The 21,929-nt window shown below is 30.8% G+C and overlaps 1 protein-coding gene across 3 annotated transcripts; it reads left to right on the top strand.

Annotated features, from left to right (window-relative positions):
- The first annotated feature begins 483 nt into the window (after positions 1 to 483).
- On the top strand, positions 484 to 21,122 carry LOC132723424 (uncharacterized). Of its 3 annotated transcripts, none has more exons than XM_060708143.1 (2): positions 484 to 645; positions 19,958 to 21,121. In XM_060708143.1, the coding sequence occupies exon 2, from the start codon at positions 19,968 to 19,970 to the stop codon at positions 20,481 to 20,483; it is 516 nt and encodes a 171-aa protein (XP_060564126.1). In that variant the 5' UTR covers positions 484 to 645; positions 19,958 to 19,967; the 3' UTR covers positions 20,484 to 21,121. The 3 variants fall into 3 exon arrangements, with proteins under 3 accessions (XP_060564126.1, XP_060564124.1, XP_060564125.1); XM_060708141.1 differs by lacking the exon at positions 484 to 645 and adding an exon at positions 9,250 to 9,518 and having other exon boundaries at positions 19,958 to 21,122; XM_060708142.1 differs by lacking the exon at positions 484 to 645 and adding an exon at positions 9,257 to 9,898 and having other exon boundaries at positions 19,958 to 21,120.
- The last annotated feature ends 807 nt before the right edge of the window (positions 21,123 to 21,929 follow it).

Here is a 21,929-nt window from a genome sequence, read left to right as displayed (position 1 = left end):
ATAAAATAAACAAACAAAAACATATTGAAATAGTTACACATACGGTGATTCAGTATTCAACGAAGCATTCAACACCCCCCTTATCACTGTCACATTATCAGAATATTTACGGCATCACGGACCATTTCAGAGAAATGTCAAATTATTATTTACAGATATTTAAAGATACCAAATTTACGACGGTTTGTCACACAATTATGCATACTTTGGAAAACAATTACGAGTATGTTTATAGCTTTGCAGGAGTCTTTGAAGTCGGTGCTATTTCAAAGGGTTTTGCTAACAATAAGTGCCACTAAAATCAATTGGCGACCAAATCAATGTGCAAATATAATAATATTGTCTTAAATATTTTCAATAATTTCATTTCTTTTGTGCAAATTGGTTTGTTACTTGGAGGCACACTACTAATTTGCGGTCCATCGACCATTACGGTTTTTGCTTAATGAGTTTCATCAATTTGTATGACGTCACATGGGCTTGTTTCTTGTTTTACAGAAAGGAAGTACCCGGAGTGGTCATTTCAGTGACTGTACTCACTATTATATATATTGCACAGAATACGATAGATTTCAATATGCAAATAAATCAGTATTAATAGTGATACGGGAAAAAGTTTTTACGGACAGAATAACCGGCGATCAGGTAGGATTTGATATAGTTTGTAATATATATTATCAAATGGAAAACATAGCGGGATTTCTCAACATAAAAATATACCTTATTTGTGAAATCAATGACAAAACTAATACACCAAAAATGTTCGAAAATTGCTTCTACATGTATATTGTTTATTCTCAAATAATGTCATTTAATATCATTTTTTTATTAATATTAACAAATTTTCTTCAAACATTGTTCAACTGTAAAAGATCTACTTTGTGATAATTATAAAAAAGGAAAAAAAATTAACAACTCGATGCCATTAATGTAAATATGTTCAATCGATAGAGTTTACGCTGTAAGCTTCGCGCATTAATATCTAAACTTTGACTCATTTTATAATGGAACACTTTTAACGGATTTCATCAGCGTTTTAGAGTAATAAAAATTGATATATATTGATTTTTCCCCATAAAAGTTGTGAAACTAAACAGAAATACAGTATAGCACTTGAGGTTAAATTCTTAAAATAACCATAAATTAAAATCCTATACTTGTATAAATACATTATATCCGATTGCATCCTACTGTACGTCAATAGTGACAAAGCTACTTTTACCTCACCCCTCATGTTATCATGTCTTCAATGTAAAGGGTAAACCTTTTTTAAAAAAAAAAAAATCTATTGAAATGTCAAACATGTGTTAAAAAAATAAGCCGCGTCACGACAAAATCAACATAATGGTTTTGCGACCAGCATGACTCCAGACCAGCCTGCGCATCCGCTCAGTCTGATCAGGATCCATGCTGTTCGCTATCAGTTTCCCTACTTGTTACAGGGTTTGTAAGAGAACAGCATGGATCCTGATCAGACTGCGCGGATGCGCAGGCTGGTCTGAATCCATGCTGGTCGCAAACGCATTATGTTGGTTTTGTCGTGACGCGGCTCAAATGTTTTTCAATAATGAATTAAGAGCATGTTTAACAAACTAAAGAAAGTATGACTGTGCAGTAATGTGTCGTAAAGGGAGCTAAATGTAAGCAAAGAATTGACTTTCATACAAAATACTTATTCACTATAATTATACCAGTTGCCAAAAGGGGAAAGAAAGAAAAGATTGTTCATGTTTGTGGCAAATGTGATTTTGATCGGAAACTGCAGCAAGATAGCGAAAATAAAAATGAGAAAAAATGATAACAATTCTGAGGCATAATGGGTATTAAAAAGTATGATTATTATTATTTTTATTATTATTCTCTTTAAATCAATTCAAACATAATTATCACAGGCAAAGAAACCAGAAATATATAAATATTCAGTCAGAATTATGGTTACAGTTGTTCAATCAATCAATCAATCAATCAATCAATCAATCAATCAATCAATCAATCAAAGAAAAAGTAAACAATTAAAAAAGGACTAACGTAATTTAGATTACGCGAGAATTCAATTTAAATCCCATTATGCCTCAGAAATATTATATTTTTTATTTCTGAAAAACTTTTTATTTTCGATATATTGTAAAGGTTTCTAAAAAGCATTCATTAAGTTAAAGATAAGAGCTGTATAATGAACCTCAAATGAGTCGCATGATCTGTAATATTAAAATCTATTAAACGAGTTTAAGAAATTGCTATATATTGAATATGAGTTTGTATTTAACACAGTTACACAAAGACACACACGGTGATGTTATATTAAATTTGTGCAATTTAGAGAAATGCGTGATGGTTATATTACATGGCAAACAAGTGACGTCATATGATTAAAAGTAAACTAATCAAAGGTTCAGTAATTCATCGTTGAAAAAAAAAACAACCCAAAAAACCACAACAACAACAACAACAAAAACCCAACAAACATTTTTACATGAAACAATCTGCGTGGTTTATATTTAGAAGACAATTTAGTGCATTTAGATCACTATAACTGAGAATTTAAACTATTGGAAACATTCTCATGAACTTTGAGATTGATTTAGAAAAAAAATGAAACACCGAGGTTATTTGATATGGCGGGACTGGAAATAATTTTTCGAGATAAATATTCCATTTGATGTAGATGTAGGCCAATAAAATGTGCAAACTTTCAGGTCGTTCATTCACCCTGGCTTTCCAGAATAGTCATTCTAAATGCGAAAAGAAAACGACCCAAAATTAAAAACCGTTGCATTTTTTATTCTTCACTTCAATCGAGCTGTGAGTAGCACAAAATATGATTTTCAATATTTTCTTGAGCATATTGTTTAATTATCTTTTGCATATAACTTTGTTTAAAGTGCCCTAGCTGTTCTATGTCAGGTTTTCAAAGATCATGTTTTTAGGCCTTTGAACCTCAGTGGAGTTCCTTCAATTCATTAAGCAATTGCCGCGATAACTTAAAATGTTTAAAGTGTTTTATTTATAATTTATGAGATCTGTGTAGAAGAAGCCAACAGTTCGTTACAGTAACTTTGATAATTTTTGTTTCGTGTACAGATTAGAAAACAAAATGAATAAATAACTATCTATTTCACAAAGTTTATAAATTCCATTTGGAGGTTGATAAACTTTGTGAAATGGATATTTATTTATCATATGTTTCGTGTACAGCCATGCATTTTATGTCACGTGGTACAAGGCAAGTGAAAGTTGTGTTTTAAAAGGTAATGATTCCATATAACTAAAACTGTTTGAATCTGGCAGTAAGATAATTTCGGGATAATTCTAAAGCAACAATGCCATTCTACCACTGGCTTTTTGGTGTATTTTACAAGCATAGTCTCTAACATTTATTATTTTTGGGAACAGTTTAAGAAAAATTACCATAAATAGAAATACATTTTGTCCGTTTTGATTTGTATTTATGCCGCTTAAATCACAGTCGCAATTTTCTCCGGCCCGTCATTTTTGTTGGAATAGGTCAAATTCGATTATTTCACGAATCAGACTCAAAATTGCGTGCAAAATTAAATGAAGAGAGTGTGAATTGTTCCTCATTATAGTAATAGTTATTAACAGTATCTATTGATATCCATCTTCGTGTGAACTTCTAAGAGAAACAAGCAAATTATGAATGCAGAATGCTTAATTGAACAACAGTATCAGTTCTTTGTTACGACGTGTAAAATTAATAAATTGCGCCGCTATTGCGCTAATTGGCTTGTAATAACAGGGATAAGTTCTTGTATTGATCAGAAGAAATGAGGGAAATAGCTGAACATTTACGCGAATCTTGGATTTTTGTGCTTCAGTTCTTACAAGCTAGATATTGAATAAAGAGTATAACGCACAGAAAACAGTTTCATTTAAATATACCTGAATGAATGTTCGACTGACTTTAATCTTCGGAACTATAAATATCGCCTTAATAAAAATGTAGAATGATTTTGCTTTTCTTTTCTTCCCCCTTTTTTACATTTTCTTAATGATTTTCTAAGGAAGATCTGTGGCTAATTTTTTTAAAGATAAAGGAACTTTCAATTTTTTTTTTAAAGAAAAAAATAAAAAAGCCAAAAAACAACAAATTACTAAAATGACAGATACGTCCCCGTAAAAAGCAACACATTTAAATAGCGAACAAAAATCAAGATATCAAAAATATCAGTTTCAAATTGATGCATAAACTAAAAAAACTAATTTAAATCAATTTCAAAATTCAGATCGACAGCAGTTCGTTTTATATTTATACAAAACGATTAGTAGACTTTATTAGAGAAAAATGCAAAAAAACCGTAGTGGACATATTGTGTTTAAAATAACTTATGTAGGAGTTAAAGGGATACTCAGGCAAAATAATGACAAAAATATAAAAATGATTTTTTGTACTCAAATCACCCTAAAGTGACATTTCCTAACGTCCCAGCATGGATTTCTGTATAAATTCTATATATTTTGGGTTTGAAGTTTAAATATATCTTTATATGTTGAACGAAATTTTGACGCGAACAGAATCACCAAATAGTTTAAAAACAAGTCATGCGATTTGAACAAACCCTTGAAGTTATAATAACAGGTATTGTGGATATTGTATGATTGAAACAAGTATAAGTAATTGATTTGACATGTTTTTAAACATTTCCAGAGTACAGTGTAACAACCATTGTGAAATTTTAGCGCTCTCAACCTGACCCACGCGGGTCAAGTTAGGAAAAACACCATTTTATTCTTTATAATAGAGAAAAGTTTTGTTCCCTTTGACTGTTTAGTTCGTTTTATATTTATACAAAACGATTAGTAGACTTTATTAGAGAAAAATGCAAAAAAACCGTAGTGGACATATTGTGTTTAAAATAACTTATGTAGGAGTTTATTTGAAGAAAAAATCTATATTCTAATTCAGAACGAATTTCTTTAACTCAAAGAAAAGATTGCAGAAAAAAGATACTATTTCTTCTGTGCATATGATTCATTACTAACCCTTAAAGATATACTATGGTCAAATTCGATATAAGAAAATATTGATAATTGCTACACAGTATCTTTGTAAATATAAAGTGAAGATGTTTTGACTTCACACAATGTTATGTTTAAAATTGTGTCATTAAAGACAACAACAACAACAACAAAGAAAAAAACAACAACAAAAACAGGCATTTTTTTTCAAAGAATATAATTTGATTGATTAATTTTTTATTTATTTATTTATTTATTTATTTATTTATTTATTTATTTATTTATTTATTTATGCATCATTCTTCAAAAAAAAAAATAATTTAACAATAGTTTACAAAATAATTTGACTTTCGTTTTTTCTTATAATTTCGGGCAACATTTATTCTGACTCCTTTTGTTATATATTTTAAGAGAGGTCAAAACGTTTAAAATATTTTTCTTTTTTAAAACACGGAAAAAAATATTTTTCATTCAGAATACAATTCTTTGGGAGTTCCTACACTTACACATCGAGCGGTCCATTTCAATTATTGTTTCTTTGTTTCAAAAACACAAAAAATTCATTCATTTGGAATATTTATCAGCGGAAGTTAATCAATTTACTCAATATGGTCCCTGAAACTGTTCATGCATTGTTCGAGAACAATACATTATAAATGGTCAGCAATAGAATGCCTTATCCCAGTTAAACAATAGTTATTTACGACCTTTTACAGAATATTTAGTTACAAATAAATAACATTGATAATAGTGTTATTACCTTATTTTTAGGCAAACCTGGTTACTATCTGATTTATTGCACTCACGTGACAGTAAAATTGCTAAATTATTTCACAGAGTCGATGATACTTTTTAAGGTTTATTATTTGATACTTTAACAAACGTTGTTCTTAATTTGCCTTAATTTCGGTTTTTACTAGGAATAGAGGCTTTGTGTTGTTTTGCTAAAATAGAATAAGGACTTAAATAGGAGTGCTAAAAACATATTTGGAAACAGATGTCGCCAATAAATCTCTTTTTCTCGTTACTATCTCTCGCTTTTAAAAAAATAAGATATGCTTTTGTACCTAATGGCATAATTGTAACAAGAGTTTCGGATAATTTAAAACATGCTTTTCCTTTCATTTGGTATGAAATAAATTCATATTAAGCGGTGAATTTGTCATATCACTTTCAATTAGCTAAATACATTATCATATAATACAAAACCATCCCGTTGTGAGGATATTGGTACCAAGTAATTTTCCCGCGTGAATTTTTACACGTGAAATGCCATATACGCCTGGCGATTATATATAATATATAGTTACAAAAGGGTTTTAAAGTACAACGCTTCCTATCTGTGTATCGTTCATCTACAGATTAAGTTTTAATTAAAAATTCTGGTATCATAGCAGGCAAGTGACAAGTTTGATGATGTCTCAATTTGCATGACTTGTAATACGATTTTATAAAACCCTCTCTGAAACAATACGCCTATCTTTTTCCAATGTAATTCGTTTATCGATGACGATGTACCACCTTTTTTCCTAGATTTGCTATCTATCAGTGGTTTCTCACAGAATGAAATGTTAGAAAATAAAAGCTGTCGCTCGGTATAATGAAATTTTTACATGTACAAAAAAAGAAAAAAGAAAAAAAAAGACTTTATAGTGTTTTATCAAATTGTTGATTTAAGAAATAATTATAGTTGATTCGTGTACTGATTTATTGTATTGAAAGCTTATCATTGATATTCTTTCAGTAGGCAAGAATTTGAAATAGAATAAAATAAAATAAATCAAAGCGCTGCAAGCACAATTTTTTTTGGTACCTAGTCACAAAGCCAAACAAGGTCACCGATATTTGAAATATTATCAGATAATATAGTAAGCATCCATAAAATGCAACTTCTATATTGAATTAACTATTTATATCTACTTCTATATTGAATTTTAAAAATAAAATATGTTTTTAAGTAAGAATCAAACAATAACAACAACAACAACACTATCTGATCTGCAATCGCTGACTAAAACAATTAAAACGTATACCGAATGAGATCATTTTGTTATTGCATGTAAGCAAACTTAATATAAGAATACAGTAACATTAATGATATTTTAGCACAACATAGAAATCTTGCAGACGTGCCTTTTATAGCATCTTAGAAATAAAAAGTATCCGTCATTCTTCCATTAAAGTAATAACATTCCCTCTGTTTGCATGTATACCTATATTTAGTTATTGGTATTAATCAATAACGGTTTGCATAATCATATTGATTTGATTTTATTGCATTAATTATCAATAACTAATAATTAATCAATGAATTAATTGAATGATTTGTATTAATCAATAACGGTTTCCATTTATCTGCTTCTATTGCATGTGGTATTTTTCTTTTGAGTAAACGCCATTAATATGTACTGTTGAAACTGTTTATGCATTTATAAAATTACAAATTCATACTGCAGCTCTTCTGTTACCTCGAAAGCATTTGAGCCGTGTCACGACAAAACCAACATAATGGGTTTGCGACCAGCATGGATCCAGACAAGCCTGCGCATCCGCGCAGTCTGATCAGGATCCATGCTGTTCGCTATCACTTTCCCTACTTGTTATAGGGTCTGTAAGCGAACAGCATGGATCCTGATCAGACTGCGCGGATCCATGCTGGTCGCAAACCCATTATGTTGGTTTTGTCGTGACGGGGCTCATTTATTCCATAGTATTGTAAGCTGATCTCATTGTTGTCCGTAGTGAACAAAAACACTTAAAATTTTAAGCACATTAACAGGTATATGACCTAAAATTGAAATCTATAATACCATTCAAAAACTTGTGATATTTTCAATAATATCAAAATCAGCTTTTTATATCAAATGTCTTCATTCGCTTAGTATTGTTGTAAATGTCTTAAGACACAAGGATACCGATTTAAGATAATTATTGTATCGTTATCGATAAAGAACAATTTGCGACAACCAGCTTACTGCAAGCAGGACAAATCACAACTCACCATTAATCATACAGTTGCTACAGAAACAAGCATAATGAACATTTAACACACATGAGGTGAAGCACTCATTACTTTCCACTTTGGTGAATTGTCCACTCTGTCATACAAATTTTCAGCTGAATTAGGCATTGTCTGATTTGGGCAAACTTCATTTTACGCAGTGAGTTCATATTAATGACTTTTAGTATATAAAGGCAACGTTATATAGAGTTGATATGTGGAAAAACTGAGACTGTTTCAGACTCTGTCCGGTCGATCAGTTCATTGACAACTTTGGTAAATATAAATAAATTATCGTCCACGTCAGTAAGGACCGGCTTATTCAGAAGGAGAAGAAGATAAAAATGAAAATACATGTACATAATTATGTGTTTTGAATTAATTTATCATCCACAAATATCTTCAGTACCGCGTTTATCATGGAATTCGAACCATGTGAGACTTCCTGACATTCCATGAAAAGCGGCATGTTGTCCTCATGTAGAGCAAAATAAACATCGCCTTTAGGGTTTTCTGCCAAATCATGCGCCTTTCCTTTTAACTCGCTATCAGATAAATGAAAACAATTTTGGAAAAGAAACAATAATGTTTTATCAAATCCAATGAAAAACTTCAGCGGTTAGTCATCCGGAAAAGCAAATAAAAAACAGCATAACAGAGCTAAAACCCGACTTATCGCTTTTAGTGCTTTTATTTGTATATCCTTTGAAGTAATTATCAAGGCCGATCAAGACAGATAATAAGGTATCGATATTAATTTATTAATTGTGCGTCACCAGATTTGTTTTGTGTAAGTGTATCTTGAATAATTCATTTTATTGCGAAGAACAGTGCACATGTTCAATTAGATACTTTAATGTCTAAACAAAATAGGTACTTTTTCAAATATCCTATCCAATTTAACACAAAATGAGTGCCTCCTCAAACAATGCGCTTATTTCTTATATATTTTTTTGTGTTCAAACATTTTTAAAATAATATTTCTCAAATTGATCATTATAAAAAAATGCATGTATCAAGAATAGAAAAGGTAGGGCTATGACGCACTTTTAATATTGTATGGTTATGATAAATTTCATCAGTAGAAACTGATATTTTTCTGCTACACCCAAATATTGTAATATTCCAAAAACAAACGAATAGAATCTAAAATAGTTCTCATTAAAAATATTTCATTCATTATGTTTTTGTATAGTTCTTAATGCGCATGCGCCTGAGACTAATTAGTTTAAGTTTATTGAACAATTTTTGTAGCGAACAAATATAAAAATATGTACGCAGAGATTGCAAAATGTTTCTCTAACTTTTCCATTACAAGTGAAAATCGCTCGTCAATCTTCGGCTCTTTAAACAATATATATGACTGAATAACTCGCAGGCAAATCCTTTTTTCATTCTTAACGCTCTAACATATACATAGAAAAAGGAAAAGGTGCGCGTGATGATCAGAATTACGTAAAGGAAGAATCAGTGTGATTTGATTTTTGACTTAGAAATGAATGAAATGTGACGAGTTGATTTTAGTGGAATTTTTTCATACGTAAGTTTATAACTTGAATTATTTTTTTATAATTTGATAAAATTTTGACATTTCTCACGATCGGAGGAAGAAAATTAGAATCCACGGGGAGTACGTCATAGACAAACAATACACACATATATTTAAATTTAAAATACCAGCAGTAAAAGTTTCATTTGTTCTTTAGTTACATCACCTCTGGCTACGGCAGGATTTGCCTTAAAATTTAAATAGCTTTATTAAGAAAAGTGAATGAGAATAGTTTCAGGCAACGTTTGGTGGTACATTTGACGAATAAATACATTAAAATATAACAGGAAAGAAGAGGAAATACACGAACAAAAATTTTGTTTCAATTAAGACTTACTTTTTCAATTTGGAATAAAGAATACGATATTCAGGTAAATATTTTAATACGATATTATTTGATATATCAAATTTTGTGTAAATGTTTTCGTACACTGGCGGAGAATGTCCACCAAAAGTACATAGACTTTGAAAGAATTTGTGAAAATTAAAATACGTTTTAACTTTATATTCAAATTTTTAAGTAACTTATGAGATTATTTTGTAAATTATCTTGGCAAAACAAGAAAATCATTTTTTAAGTATCAATATATTAAAGTATACAGTTTGCCTATGTGTTTTATTTTCCTTACAGCTTTTGCAGGCTAAGCTATCATTATATGAACGGTGTTCTTTCATTATTAAAGCGCACTGCTTTTATATTCATAAAACAGTAAAAATAATTTTAAATATGCATAAAAATTAGCATAACTATGTTGTCATGTTGATTGAAAGGCCAATAAAAACTAAAAATAATTTGGTTTAATTTTTCAAAAGCTTTACTTTTTTGGTGCCTTTTTACAGACTCCAAAAAAAGATACACATTAACCAAATAGCTGAACCATCTTTTGCTTTTTTGTCTTTTAACAAACGGTAAACTCATTTCAATTCAGTATTTTGTATGAAACCAAAATACTACTTTATTTAAATTTTGTAACCTTTATCAGAAATTATTTTTCATTTAAACCCTACTTTCTTCAGGTGATATGCATCTTACATATTCTAAATCTATTATTATAAAAAACGTGTTTGCCATCTCCACAGAAACAAAATTGCATTCAGTTCTGAGGCTGAATTTTGCCTTTAAAGGTCCATTTTGCCTCAGAAATGCCATTATTTCTATTTTCAAAAATTTCTATTTTATATACTGTAACAATTTTCAAAAAGTAGCTCAATTGCTATAGTGATGAACTATCTAAAGTTGCTTCTTCTGTTCTGTTGGCAATTGATATAATTATTGTGAATTAGTATTTTGTATGGAAGTCACAAATTTTACTTTTTTACTTTGTCTACTTTTTGCTAACTATAGGACACACTACTGCACGTTTAGGGCTCCCTTCTTCAGTTGGTAAACATCTAACATGTCTTAATCCATCATTAAAACATTATTAAACATATATTTAACATTTCTCAAGAATAAAAAATATGGATTTCAGAGGCCAACTGTGTCTTTAAACAGTTGATATACTTGATGTTCGTGACTGTCAAAATGAAAGTTGTACTTATTATTTCAACACATGCGAACTTATAACTTAATCAGCTGAAAATCACATTAAAACATCCGTTGTAAAACTAAGATTGATGTATTAAATTATATGTAAAATTTAAATTAAACATGCATATCAGGAATTTCTAAAAATGCATCCAAGCTTGGAGTATAAGTAAGAAATTAAATATAATAACTTCATACATATATATCTTATATATATAATAATGCTTACACTAAATAATCACAATTAAGAATCATAAGTAACAAAGGGGACAACATTTGAATTTGTATTCTGTTTTATAAAGTTAAAAATTTATTATACGAAGTTTGACCCATTAACGATACACAATGTTAAAAGCTCAGGGACGAAAAAGGACAAAAGCTCAACTCTGCTGAAAACTTTTTATATTATATACAAATTTTTAATTGCCTTTCTCTGAAACCATTAACATATACATGCTTTGTAAAGAATTTTTTTTCCAAATTATTCACCATCTATTGTAATAAAATGGTCACATTTTCAAAAGTCATAGTATTTTCAAACTATATGCAAACAATGGACTCCAATGTATCATTTAGATACATTTTTGTATTCTAATATTTCATGCCAAAATGTTGATAGACTTCTAAGTGATTTAGTATGAACATTTGTACGATGAGTAATAATATATTGTTCTACAACAATCAATTGTCTGCTTTATATAGATATTATATTATAGATTATTAACTTGGTAAGTAGTATTACAGACTTACCAACTACATTCATACACAATTCATTACATACGTATGTGCTAATAAGTAAGCAATTCGTGATCACAGCAAATAGATTTTTATATAGTTTTCTGACGGAATCAAGTGTTTTGTTTTTCTGTGAATGCTCGGAGTCGTTAGAGGACAATGACAGTTGGTGTATTTCTATTTGTTTTAAAGGCCGCGAAAGTTGCATTGAAACCATTTCGACTCGAGACATTGACTTTTCTTACAGATATAATGCTTTTTGTTTTTGTTACTTCATTTTTATGTTTCGTAACATCAGGTGTTAAGTGACGTGTGGCATCTTTAAAAAGTTGTCCCGTACTTCTCATAAGTGTTGTTATATTTTTTCTGGTCCTTCGAGGTCATTGGTGGATAAATCACTTTAGCCGGTGCTAGGGGACATGGGAGATGATGCTCTTTACCATTATCCCTCACGAACAGACTCATTCGAACCAAATCTGTAGTATTCATGTAATTTTGTTCTTTTCATTCTTTCCGTAAGATCTCCGATTTTCTAGATTTTTATATTTCATATATCTATTTAAACTGTAAAACTGTTGTTGTATTTGGTGTTTAAAAAACAACTGAAGCATGATGTTGATGTATACATTCTTGTCATTGAAGGCACATTATGCCTCAGAAATTAACAATTTTGTCTCTATCTTTTAAAGAGTTCTATAACGTTAAGGTAATGGTTTTTGAGCAAGGTAGATGCTTATCATTAGAAAAAGGTAGTGCTGAATGTGAAATCATGGGTCATAAAAGTAACAAAATGTGAACAAAGTAGTATTTTGACTTCCATACGCAATACTTATTTACTATAAAAGTACTGATAGCCAAAACGCATCAGACGAAAAGGATGGTTTGTGTACTTATTGGTGAATGAAACTATAACAGGACACCAAAATAAAAAAAAACTTTCAAAAAAAGAAGAAAAAAGAAATTAAAGCATTCCTAGGGCATAATGGGTCTTCAATAGATGAGAATGAAAAGAATAGTTTATATGTTCTTTCACAACAATGGAATGTTGTTTTTCATGGTAAGGAATAAAATGGCAACAATCATGGCAATTACATGTATATCGTTGTCTTAGAAACTGATAGAATCCTTGAATATGTTATGAATTTTCTTTTTCTAAGTTTGTAAGATACACACACTACGTCATCACAGCGTTACCTTTGGTGACACGTGCACGACTGGACAACGTGATTGATAGTTCGTAACTTAAATTCATTCTTTAGCATGATGTATTAAAAGAAATATTTCTTTTTTATCACGTGAGAATTCAATTCCCAACTTGATAGAACATATGTTAATGGTATCATGCAATATATTGCTGAAGCGATTTACCTTTGTATAAATATCCCTGCTTTTTCTTTTAATTGTTTTTGTTGGTTTGTTTTGTCTTAAAGTCACATTAAGCCCCAATAGTGAATAAAATTGTTCGTTTTTAGAAAAAATCAATATGTGTTCAATATTGTTGTAGAAATGGATTAAAGTATGTTAGAGGCATAACACGTGAAGAAGTAATGCTCTCTGTAAAATTAGTTGTCATAATTTGTCATAAAAGTAGAAAAAATATAAACAAGCTGGTATTTTTACTTCCATACAAAATACATGTACTACTAATACGCTAAAACTACTAAATGCCACGATGCAAAACAGGAAATGGTGATTCTGCTCTATGGCCATTAAATAACTGTGTAGAAACTGCAACAGGCCACCAAAACTTAAAACGTTTTGAGAAATAAAAATAATTTCATTGTTGGGGCTTAATGGGCCTTTAAACCTTGTTTCAAACTAAGGAAATCAATTTATATTTTTTTCATATAGCACACCAGATACATGTACATTATACAATTTGCAACAAAATAGTTACTTTATATCATTTTCAAGTAAAGTTTAATGTTGTTGTTTCTTTCAGTACAAAAAATTCCTACGAACAATGTTTATCAAGCAAAATAAATTCTATACGATGATCATTCTACACGTAAATTGTTTAAATCTAATAGCTATGCAAGGAGTTTTCATTACAGGGAATATATAAATCAAATTCCTATTTCGTGAATCTTTCTGCACGCAAAAAGTAACAACTGGAAACAAATGCTAAATTCCGTGATATCTGTCTTTAACAAGCGTTAAACACAGACAAATCTACATCATTAGACGATTCTGATGCAACTTATTCCTAAATCAATGTTAAAAAGGCGCTTTGATTTTGCAGTCGGGATTTTCTTTTCGATGACCTGGTCATCCTTTCGTCTAATAGATGATGGTAAACGATGTTGAGCGTTATTGTTTTCATAGGGGCATACATAAGGAACGAATCTGGGATCGTAATTTAGTATGTTATTACATTTTGAGAAAAAAAAAATAATAAAAAGAAATAATTTTTTTCCTTTTGAAAAAAAAAGTTAAAGGTGCATTAAGCATAAAAAGCTGTCATTTTTTATATTTTCAAACGCCCTTTATTTTGTGAGTTCAAAGTTTCAAAAAATGATACCCATTGGCAATACAGCTGAGCAATCTTTGCTTCTTTTGTGTCTTGGAAATTAGTACAGTTATAGTTACTTAGTATATTGTATGGAAGTCAAAATACTAGAAATACCCCTGTTTCCGTTTTGCTATATTTGTGACAAATTATTTCATATCCAGTGCTATTATCTTTAGGCTATAAGCAACACTCAGTGGAGTCCCATCAATGTTATGTTCGCTATATACGTAACACCTTACACTGGACATAATCATGATTATCTCATTATGAACTATGTAATGAATTTTTATCATTACTGACAAACTTCTCTGATGATTATGCTAAATCAAACTAGTTAAATGATGCAGAAATCGTCCCCCCCACCCGCCACCGCTCTCAATCAAAACCTAGATATTTACTAGAAGTTCTATCAAGTTTGTGACTTGATAATCTGTTTATTGGTTCATTGTTTCCTTTGCTCAAATAAAGCCAGTAAATGTATATCATTAGAAGTATGCAATAAAAATGCGATTTATTTATTGTTCAGATGTACAAAATGATATATAAGAACTTATTTGATTTTCGTACTTTTTTTTCCATTTCCTCTTTTACTGAAAAATAATTATTCCATTCGATAGTAGTTATTCATTCATGATGTAAACTAATTTAGATGTTTTTATTATTATTGTTATCACATTCATAATAGTTATCTTTATTAATAATTATTATTATTTATCATTATCATTATGTTTTTACTTAAAACTTGTCGGCTTACATTATAACTTGTAATTGTTCATATGATGGACCTTAACTAACATTTGACAATTCAAATAGTGCCGGGCTTCCCTTTCTTAATCCACCAAAAGAAGAAGAAAGATCGATATCACATTTGCACATCCCAGTGCAATACAACATATATTGAATTTAATACTTTGAATATATTTTACAAAAATGCATTGGCAATTGAATACAACTATCTCCTTATTATATAAAACAAATCAATGGTAGATTTAATGTGGTACCTCTTTCCCTAATGCATAAATTCATTTAACTTTTTTCAATATTAAAGCTCACTTCACTTTTGAATTGTTTAAAGTCATTTCATATTTCTCAGACACTTGGGGTCAGATCCTGCCCCCAAAGTGATACGCGCCTGTAAACACTCTATCAAAAGTATTTTAATATTTAAACACGAATGGGACATCTCTTACAACGATAAAACTGGTTTTCACACAATTTTACATATATGAAAAAAACAAAAACGTTTACCATCAAGTTTCAATAAAGTAAATATTGCAGACACCAAAATGCACACCCGAATTCCCTAAACTAATAAAACCTGGTAAATAAATGCTTAAATCAAGAGAATATCGAATTATCTTCTAGATGTAATCAAAATAAACATCCATACATCACATTTTAATATGAAAATCAACATTTAATTAAAATAAAAAGTAAATTTTGCGTCCTGACCAAGCAATACGAGACGAGTTCCCGTCTCTGCATTGAGCGCTTGTCAAGCCGGTACACAAACAGTGTACTTGCTTTCGACTGTCGTCATTTCCCGCGTGTTAGCTGTCTTAAAAGACATTTTATTTGTTATAAAACTATTACACAAGATGCTGTTTACCTATTTTTTATTTTATGTAATGTATAATATAAATATTTGAATTTGGCGGTCATAATGAGTCTCCCGAAAGTGATGATTTTGATACAAGTTTAGTCGGGAGAGAATTATAGCGTGGGCACAGGCTCAAAAGGCGAAACAAGAGCGCAAACATATGCTAGGCTTTTTTGTTTGGCTTTACGGCGTACCAACACAATTTAGGTCATATGGCGCCGAAACAGGAAAAGATTGTTTTGGCTAATCACGATGTTACAAAACTTAAAGCAACAACACATGTCAAAATCACCTTACCTGCTGGAGCTGAGAGATGCATAAGCTTCAGTATTCAAACATATATAGTCACCTCTTATGAATATAAAAAGTGGCTGGCATTCTGATGCCCCAACTCTTAGAGCACCCATGAGACACAAGGGGTGAAAAGTGGGATGAATTCATACGTAAAAAATGTGAAAGTAATTTACACATTGACAGGAAAAGATTTGCTGACTTTTTTACATTGAGAACACAGACACTTGTGAGTCAGATCCTGACCCCCCCACCCAAATGTGATACACCCCTGTAAACACTCTATCAAAATATTTTATTATTTAAACACCAATAGGTCATCTCAATAAACCACTATTTCCCTGTCCAACCAATACGCGACCTGTAAAAATAACCATTCAACTTTACTCATTTCAAACAATTATTTCACTTTTCTTAATATCTTGAGGCATTTCTGTTTTTTCTCAAAATAAAAAGGCTTTTACTTTTCTCATTCCAATATATAGAAAGTAGTTAATAAAGTAATACAAACCGGTTGGTATTAGATAAGAGAAAATGTGTTTACGTAACTATGTTGGAAAAAGTGACAAAAGATGTATTACTTTACTTTGTGTGCTATTTGCTTTGAACAAAAAGAACAAACATTATAAGCTGCCTATTTGTTCTTATTATATTTGATTTACAGCTTGTATTTTATTTTTTATTAGTGTCTGTATGTAAAACAATAATAGGCACAAATAGCGTTAAATCTAGAAACTTTGTAAGTACTAAATCAATAAGTTAAAATGTGTTAAAATTGTAATGATGTAAAACTTCAGTGTTGTTATATTTCTCCGGTCCTTCGGGATCATTGATTCCAGCATTTTTAAGTGTTGATAATTGAATACCGTTTAAACCGGTGCTAGGGAGCGTAGGGATGTTGTATTTCTTCATTATCACTCTTGGACAGACTCATTTTCATATAATTTGTTGTGATTAATGGTTCTGAGGGATCACATTTTATCATGATTTTTATAATTATGATAGTCGTCAACGGAAATCCACGGGGGCGAACTGTTGTTCTAACTTTATTCTTATCCTTTTATTTTTTTTTATTGCTATATTTTATTATTATTTTAATTATTAGTATTCTACGGAAGATCATTAGTGCCAGGTGTATACTTTTTATTAACTCGAAATTTCGAGTTACTAACTCGAAATTTCGACTTACTTATCTCGAAATTTCGACTTACTAACTCGAAATTTCGACTTACTAACTCGAAATTTCGACTTACTAACTCGAAATTTCGACTTACTAACTCGAAATTTCGACTTACATTGCACGACTTTCATTGGTTGCCGGTGAAAGCAAGGATTGAATTCAAGATACTTTCTTTCGTGTGTAGCTGTTGCACATTGACAGAGCACCTTTAACATTTATTTAACAGAACAATTTTATAGGGTCAAATTGTCCACACATACTGAACATATCCTTCGCTTTTTTGTGGAGGGGGGGGGGGGGGGGGGGGTATTGTAAAATCACACTTTCCACATTTCCGTGTTAACCGGGTGTTTCTTTTTTTAAGCACACATACAACCATCATGTGGAGAAACAACAAGTCCAAAACCCACCCTATTGTAAACTGTGCAATATCATGTGTTAAATAAGTTTTAAATTGCGTGTATACGCCAGTTAGTCTGTCACGTTTCTTTATACTAATAATGTTTTTGTAACATTATTCATTATTTACTAATACTTTGATTCATATTGTGTTGATAAAAGTTGATAAAAGTGATACTTGTTGTTATATATATGTTGGGAATAATATAAAAGCATCCGATTTTACAAGAAATATAGTCAGACCAACAATTTTGACAAAGGCCTCAGCGCGCCCTATTTTGGCCACGCCGCGATACTTTCCTCAGATGTCCCTCACGTGAAGTATAGGATCGATTTTTTTACAGGGATGAGAAGAACATGATTAGTGAAAAGATATGTTCGAACATATGGGATACAATACAACGTCTGAAGAACGCCTGAACGTACAAATTAAAGGAAGCCTTGTATTTTTTAGGTCGGGTGTGTACATGCCATTACTAAGTTTAAGTTAAATTTCAATAGTTTTTGTCCAGGCACCCGTTTCTCCATCTCCATCATTCAAAGGCACTGCCTACTATATCTTATACCATCTAACTAATAACTTTGGCCATTCTTGTAATGTTAATAAGTCGAAATTTCGAGTTACTAAGTCGAAACTTCGAGATAAGTAACTCGAAATTTCGAGTTACTAACTCGAAATTTCGAGTTAATAAAAAACATACACCTGGCACTAATGCTCTTCCGTAGTATTCTAATATTGTGCCAGTAAAATATTTATTCTTACGTTACCTGGTTCTATCTATGAAAAACTTTGAATGATTACCTGTTACCTGTTTCGAAGTAAAATGTTTGTCTGATTAATTAAAAATGTCCTGATAACTCTTTTCTTTTTTTGTACATGTAACAATAAATGGCTCAACTTAATAAAGTACACATCATTCGGAAATTTAAGAAATCATCAAACGAATTTATTCATTTTTCCTTGCTTGTTACAAACCAATAGCTCTTCAACAATTCGATTAAGCGGGCGATCAAATGTAATTTTTGTCATCGCAAACCAATTAAAGAAACATTAAACGTTATTTAAGTGGAAAATGTGGGTGAACTATAACTACGCTTTTGAAATTAGGTTTGGAGGAGAACATATATCGTTGTTTTATGTGATTTATTGTTTGTATTTGTGTTGTTTTTTGTTTGCATTTTTTTGTTTGTTTGTAGTTGTTTTATAATTATTGTTTTTGTTCCTTTTTCTGCATTTAAATCTTGTATGTCTGTTGCATCTTTCTTTGCCAACTTAATCTATGGATTATCCAGTTGTGAAAGTTTAATGTTGAAGTCGCTTTGTGGAAACATTAGGAACACTTCTGATACAAAATTGAACGCGACTGTAAATATAATATCGCTGTTTACGCCTTTTTATTTTCCATAACAACTTATTTTGCCCATTATAAATTTGCCCACACTTTCTATAACAAAATGATACGAGAGTTATTGGAATTTGTATTAAACTCCGAAATGTTTTACTTTTGATATACATTCTTACAACACATACAAATTACATAAGTTACACTAACGTTTGACTTTTTCACATGATCAAATCAATTACGGGAAAAGTAGAACGAGAAAATGAGTATTTTAGGTGATTTGATTATTTCAAACAACTTTATAAAGCTAAGAACAAAATTACCGATAAATACAAAAATTGCTAGCTAACATTTTAGGATATTCGACATTTAAACAGGAGTATAGTATCTAACCTATTTGTTTAGCTAATTTAGCGTCCGATTTTTTTGACTGGGATGGGGGATAAATTGAAAAGAGAAATGGACGCCACCTTCCCTATAATGTGATATCCAGAACAGGTTTCTTCATTAGGGATAAAAAAAACATACTTGGGGCCAAAATATGTTTAAAGATTAAAATGATTCCGGATAGCAAAGGGGTATGATTAGCAAGTCTTCAACATCACTTTGTCGATCTGATATTTGTAGAAAAATGTTTTTATTCCAAGGTATCATACATTTAAGGAAAATGGTGCTATAGTTATGCCTTTTATTTTAAAATCACTTTCCCTAGCTAATAGGATAAAATATAAACATATGGGTCACAAGGCTAGCATTCAGAAATCTCATAACATTTTGTGTTTGTAGGAGCAATCATGTGCTTGAGAGATTATTCAATTGTCTTTTTCTTTCTTATTTTCCAGAAACTGCAATATGTGTACGATAATGAAGTTTTTCAAAGAAGTGATCATGTGTGTAACAGTGTTGACAGTTTTTTGCGCATGCGCAATGTCATTTCCGTCGTCGTCATTCAACACAGGCACAAGGACCGGTGAGCTAGATACGATTATAGATGAACTAAGGAAAGAACTTATCATCAACTCAAAATCAAATAACATAAGGAGTGAATTATCAAATACAAGATTTCAAGGGAGTCAGATTAAAGACCACCCGTCTTTTGGTACAATGGAAAGTTTTCCGTCTGCAGAAGTGAACGCACGTCCATTGTTGTCAGCTATTTTATCAAAGAATGGAAATTCGAACACGTTTGATGTAAATAAGAGACAAGGATCATGGGATTATGATTACGGACTTGGCGGAGGTCGATTCGGTAAACGTGGCTTTGGAGATTACTCTCTAGGCGGAGGTAGATTTGGTCGTGACGTCGGTCACGTGCAGGAACTTGAAGCAGACGACTCATTGGATTTTGAAGATCCTTTGTCAGATTAGTAGCATGAAATTTCAAATGTTTATTGAATATAAAAAAAAATTGTGTGACAATTGTGACAAAACAATTAAACCCTGTCATCAAATTTTTATGAGAGATCTGTAGAAATTTCTTTCATTGCAAATTTGATAACATTTCGGAATAATTTCTTAATTTTAATCTAGATGTACATGAACAAGAACGGTAAAGTGTTAATATTTAAAGTTAAAAGGATTATAATGCCTCTATCTAAATCAGATGTTTTACCATCAGACATTAGTTTGAATTGTTGAAATTATTTTTAAGCATATACATGTACAAAAAGTAAGAAAACAAATGCGCAAAATTAAGTTGAAATTAACAACAAAACGTACATTAAAAATGCACCATTTCTTAAGCTTTCTGCTGGTGTACTGACTTCGCCTTAATGGCACATGCATATTCTCTACCGAAACATTAACTTTGTTTTCAGAAATTAAAAATAAGGGCTTAGGGTTTAAATGATACATTTTATATTTCTTTTAAAACTTATATTTAAATATTCACTGAATTGCAAAAAATGGGAAATCACTTAAGGACATGTCTTAAGATGCAAAATGTTCTTAATGTAAAAAAAATGTTAACAATTCCGATTATTAAATTAAAGCATTACCTTACAATAAACATGCGAATTCCGAGTTGCTTTCAATCATTTGGGCTTTACAAAACATTACCTGTACTCCGGAGCATTAGTAGCTGATTGGGCTACTCACCTTTTTTCGAACTGTGTCTTTAGCTCAAGTGTAACTTGATTTAATATTATCCATTTTCCTTAACAGATGTGTTTTCTTTAGGAACACCATCGTCTGAAAAATATATGATCCTCCAAAAAGGTTTTACCATTGGACAGTTCATTTGCTGATACGCTATGCTGATAAAAATAGTGATCGATTCCTGACCAAGACCACTGGTTGCGGCATCCACGTTAACAATGGAACCACTCGCTCCTCTTTTTTTCTTTAGCCTTCGGCATTGAAACTAAGGAACTACGTCGCATCTCGGTTCTTATTTTGCATATTCAAATGTACATTTTAGTCAAATTTGGTCATGTTAAATGCTCTAAATTCAACCAGTGGCCGTGAGTAAATTGTATGAGATAATTTCTTAACCGCTTTGACAACATTTCTTTTTTAATACATATCTTACCGTTTCAGTAATGGCAAATAGAGCACAGCCAACGCACCAATATCACCCTCGTAACTATAAAAACGAATTGGCGAAGGACAATCTTTTTTCATTAGATTATAAATATGTTCTAGTGTATATAAATGAATCTACATTTGATGGAACCGGACTTAATTGACATGACAAGCAAAATTAATTTGATGAAAAACATTATGCAAAGCGCCTGTAGTGTTTAAAGAGCCTTTCATTACAAAAAGAAATTTTAACATATACTAAATTCGCAAAAGTTCATAGACATTATTTCA

Source organism: Ruditapes philippinarum, unplaced genomic scaffold (assembly GCF_026571515.1).
Source record: "Ruditapes philippinarum isolate M1 unplaced genomic scaffold, ASM2657151v2 ctg4476_1_1_1_1, whole genome shotgun sequence".
Lineage (NCBI taxonomy): Eukaryota > Metazoa > Mollusca > Bivalvia > Venerida > Veneridae > Ruditapes > Ruditapes philippinarum.
The sequence above is the reverse complement of the archived record's forward strand: the minus strand, read 5'-3'. Positions and strand labels throughout refer to the sequence as shown.

Excerpts from the sequence above, each read along its gene's own strand:
- LOC132723424 (XM_060708141.1), top strand. The coding sequence starts at position 9,478 with ATGAAATGTGACGAGTTGATTTTAGTGGAATTTTTTCATAC. Across the intron at positions 9,519-19,957 it reads TTAGTGGAATTTTTTCATAC|AAACTGCAATATGTGTACGA; the intron begins GTAAGTTTATAA and ends CTTATTTTCCAG.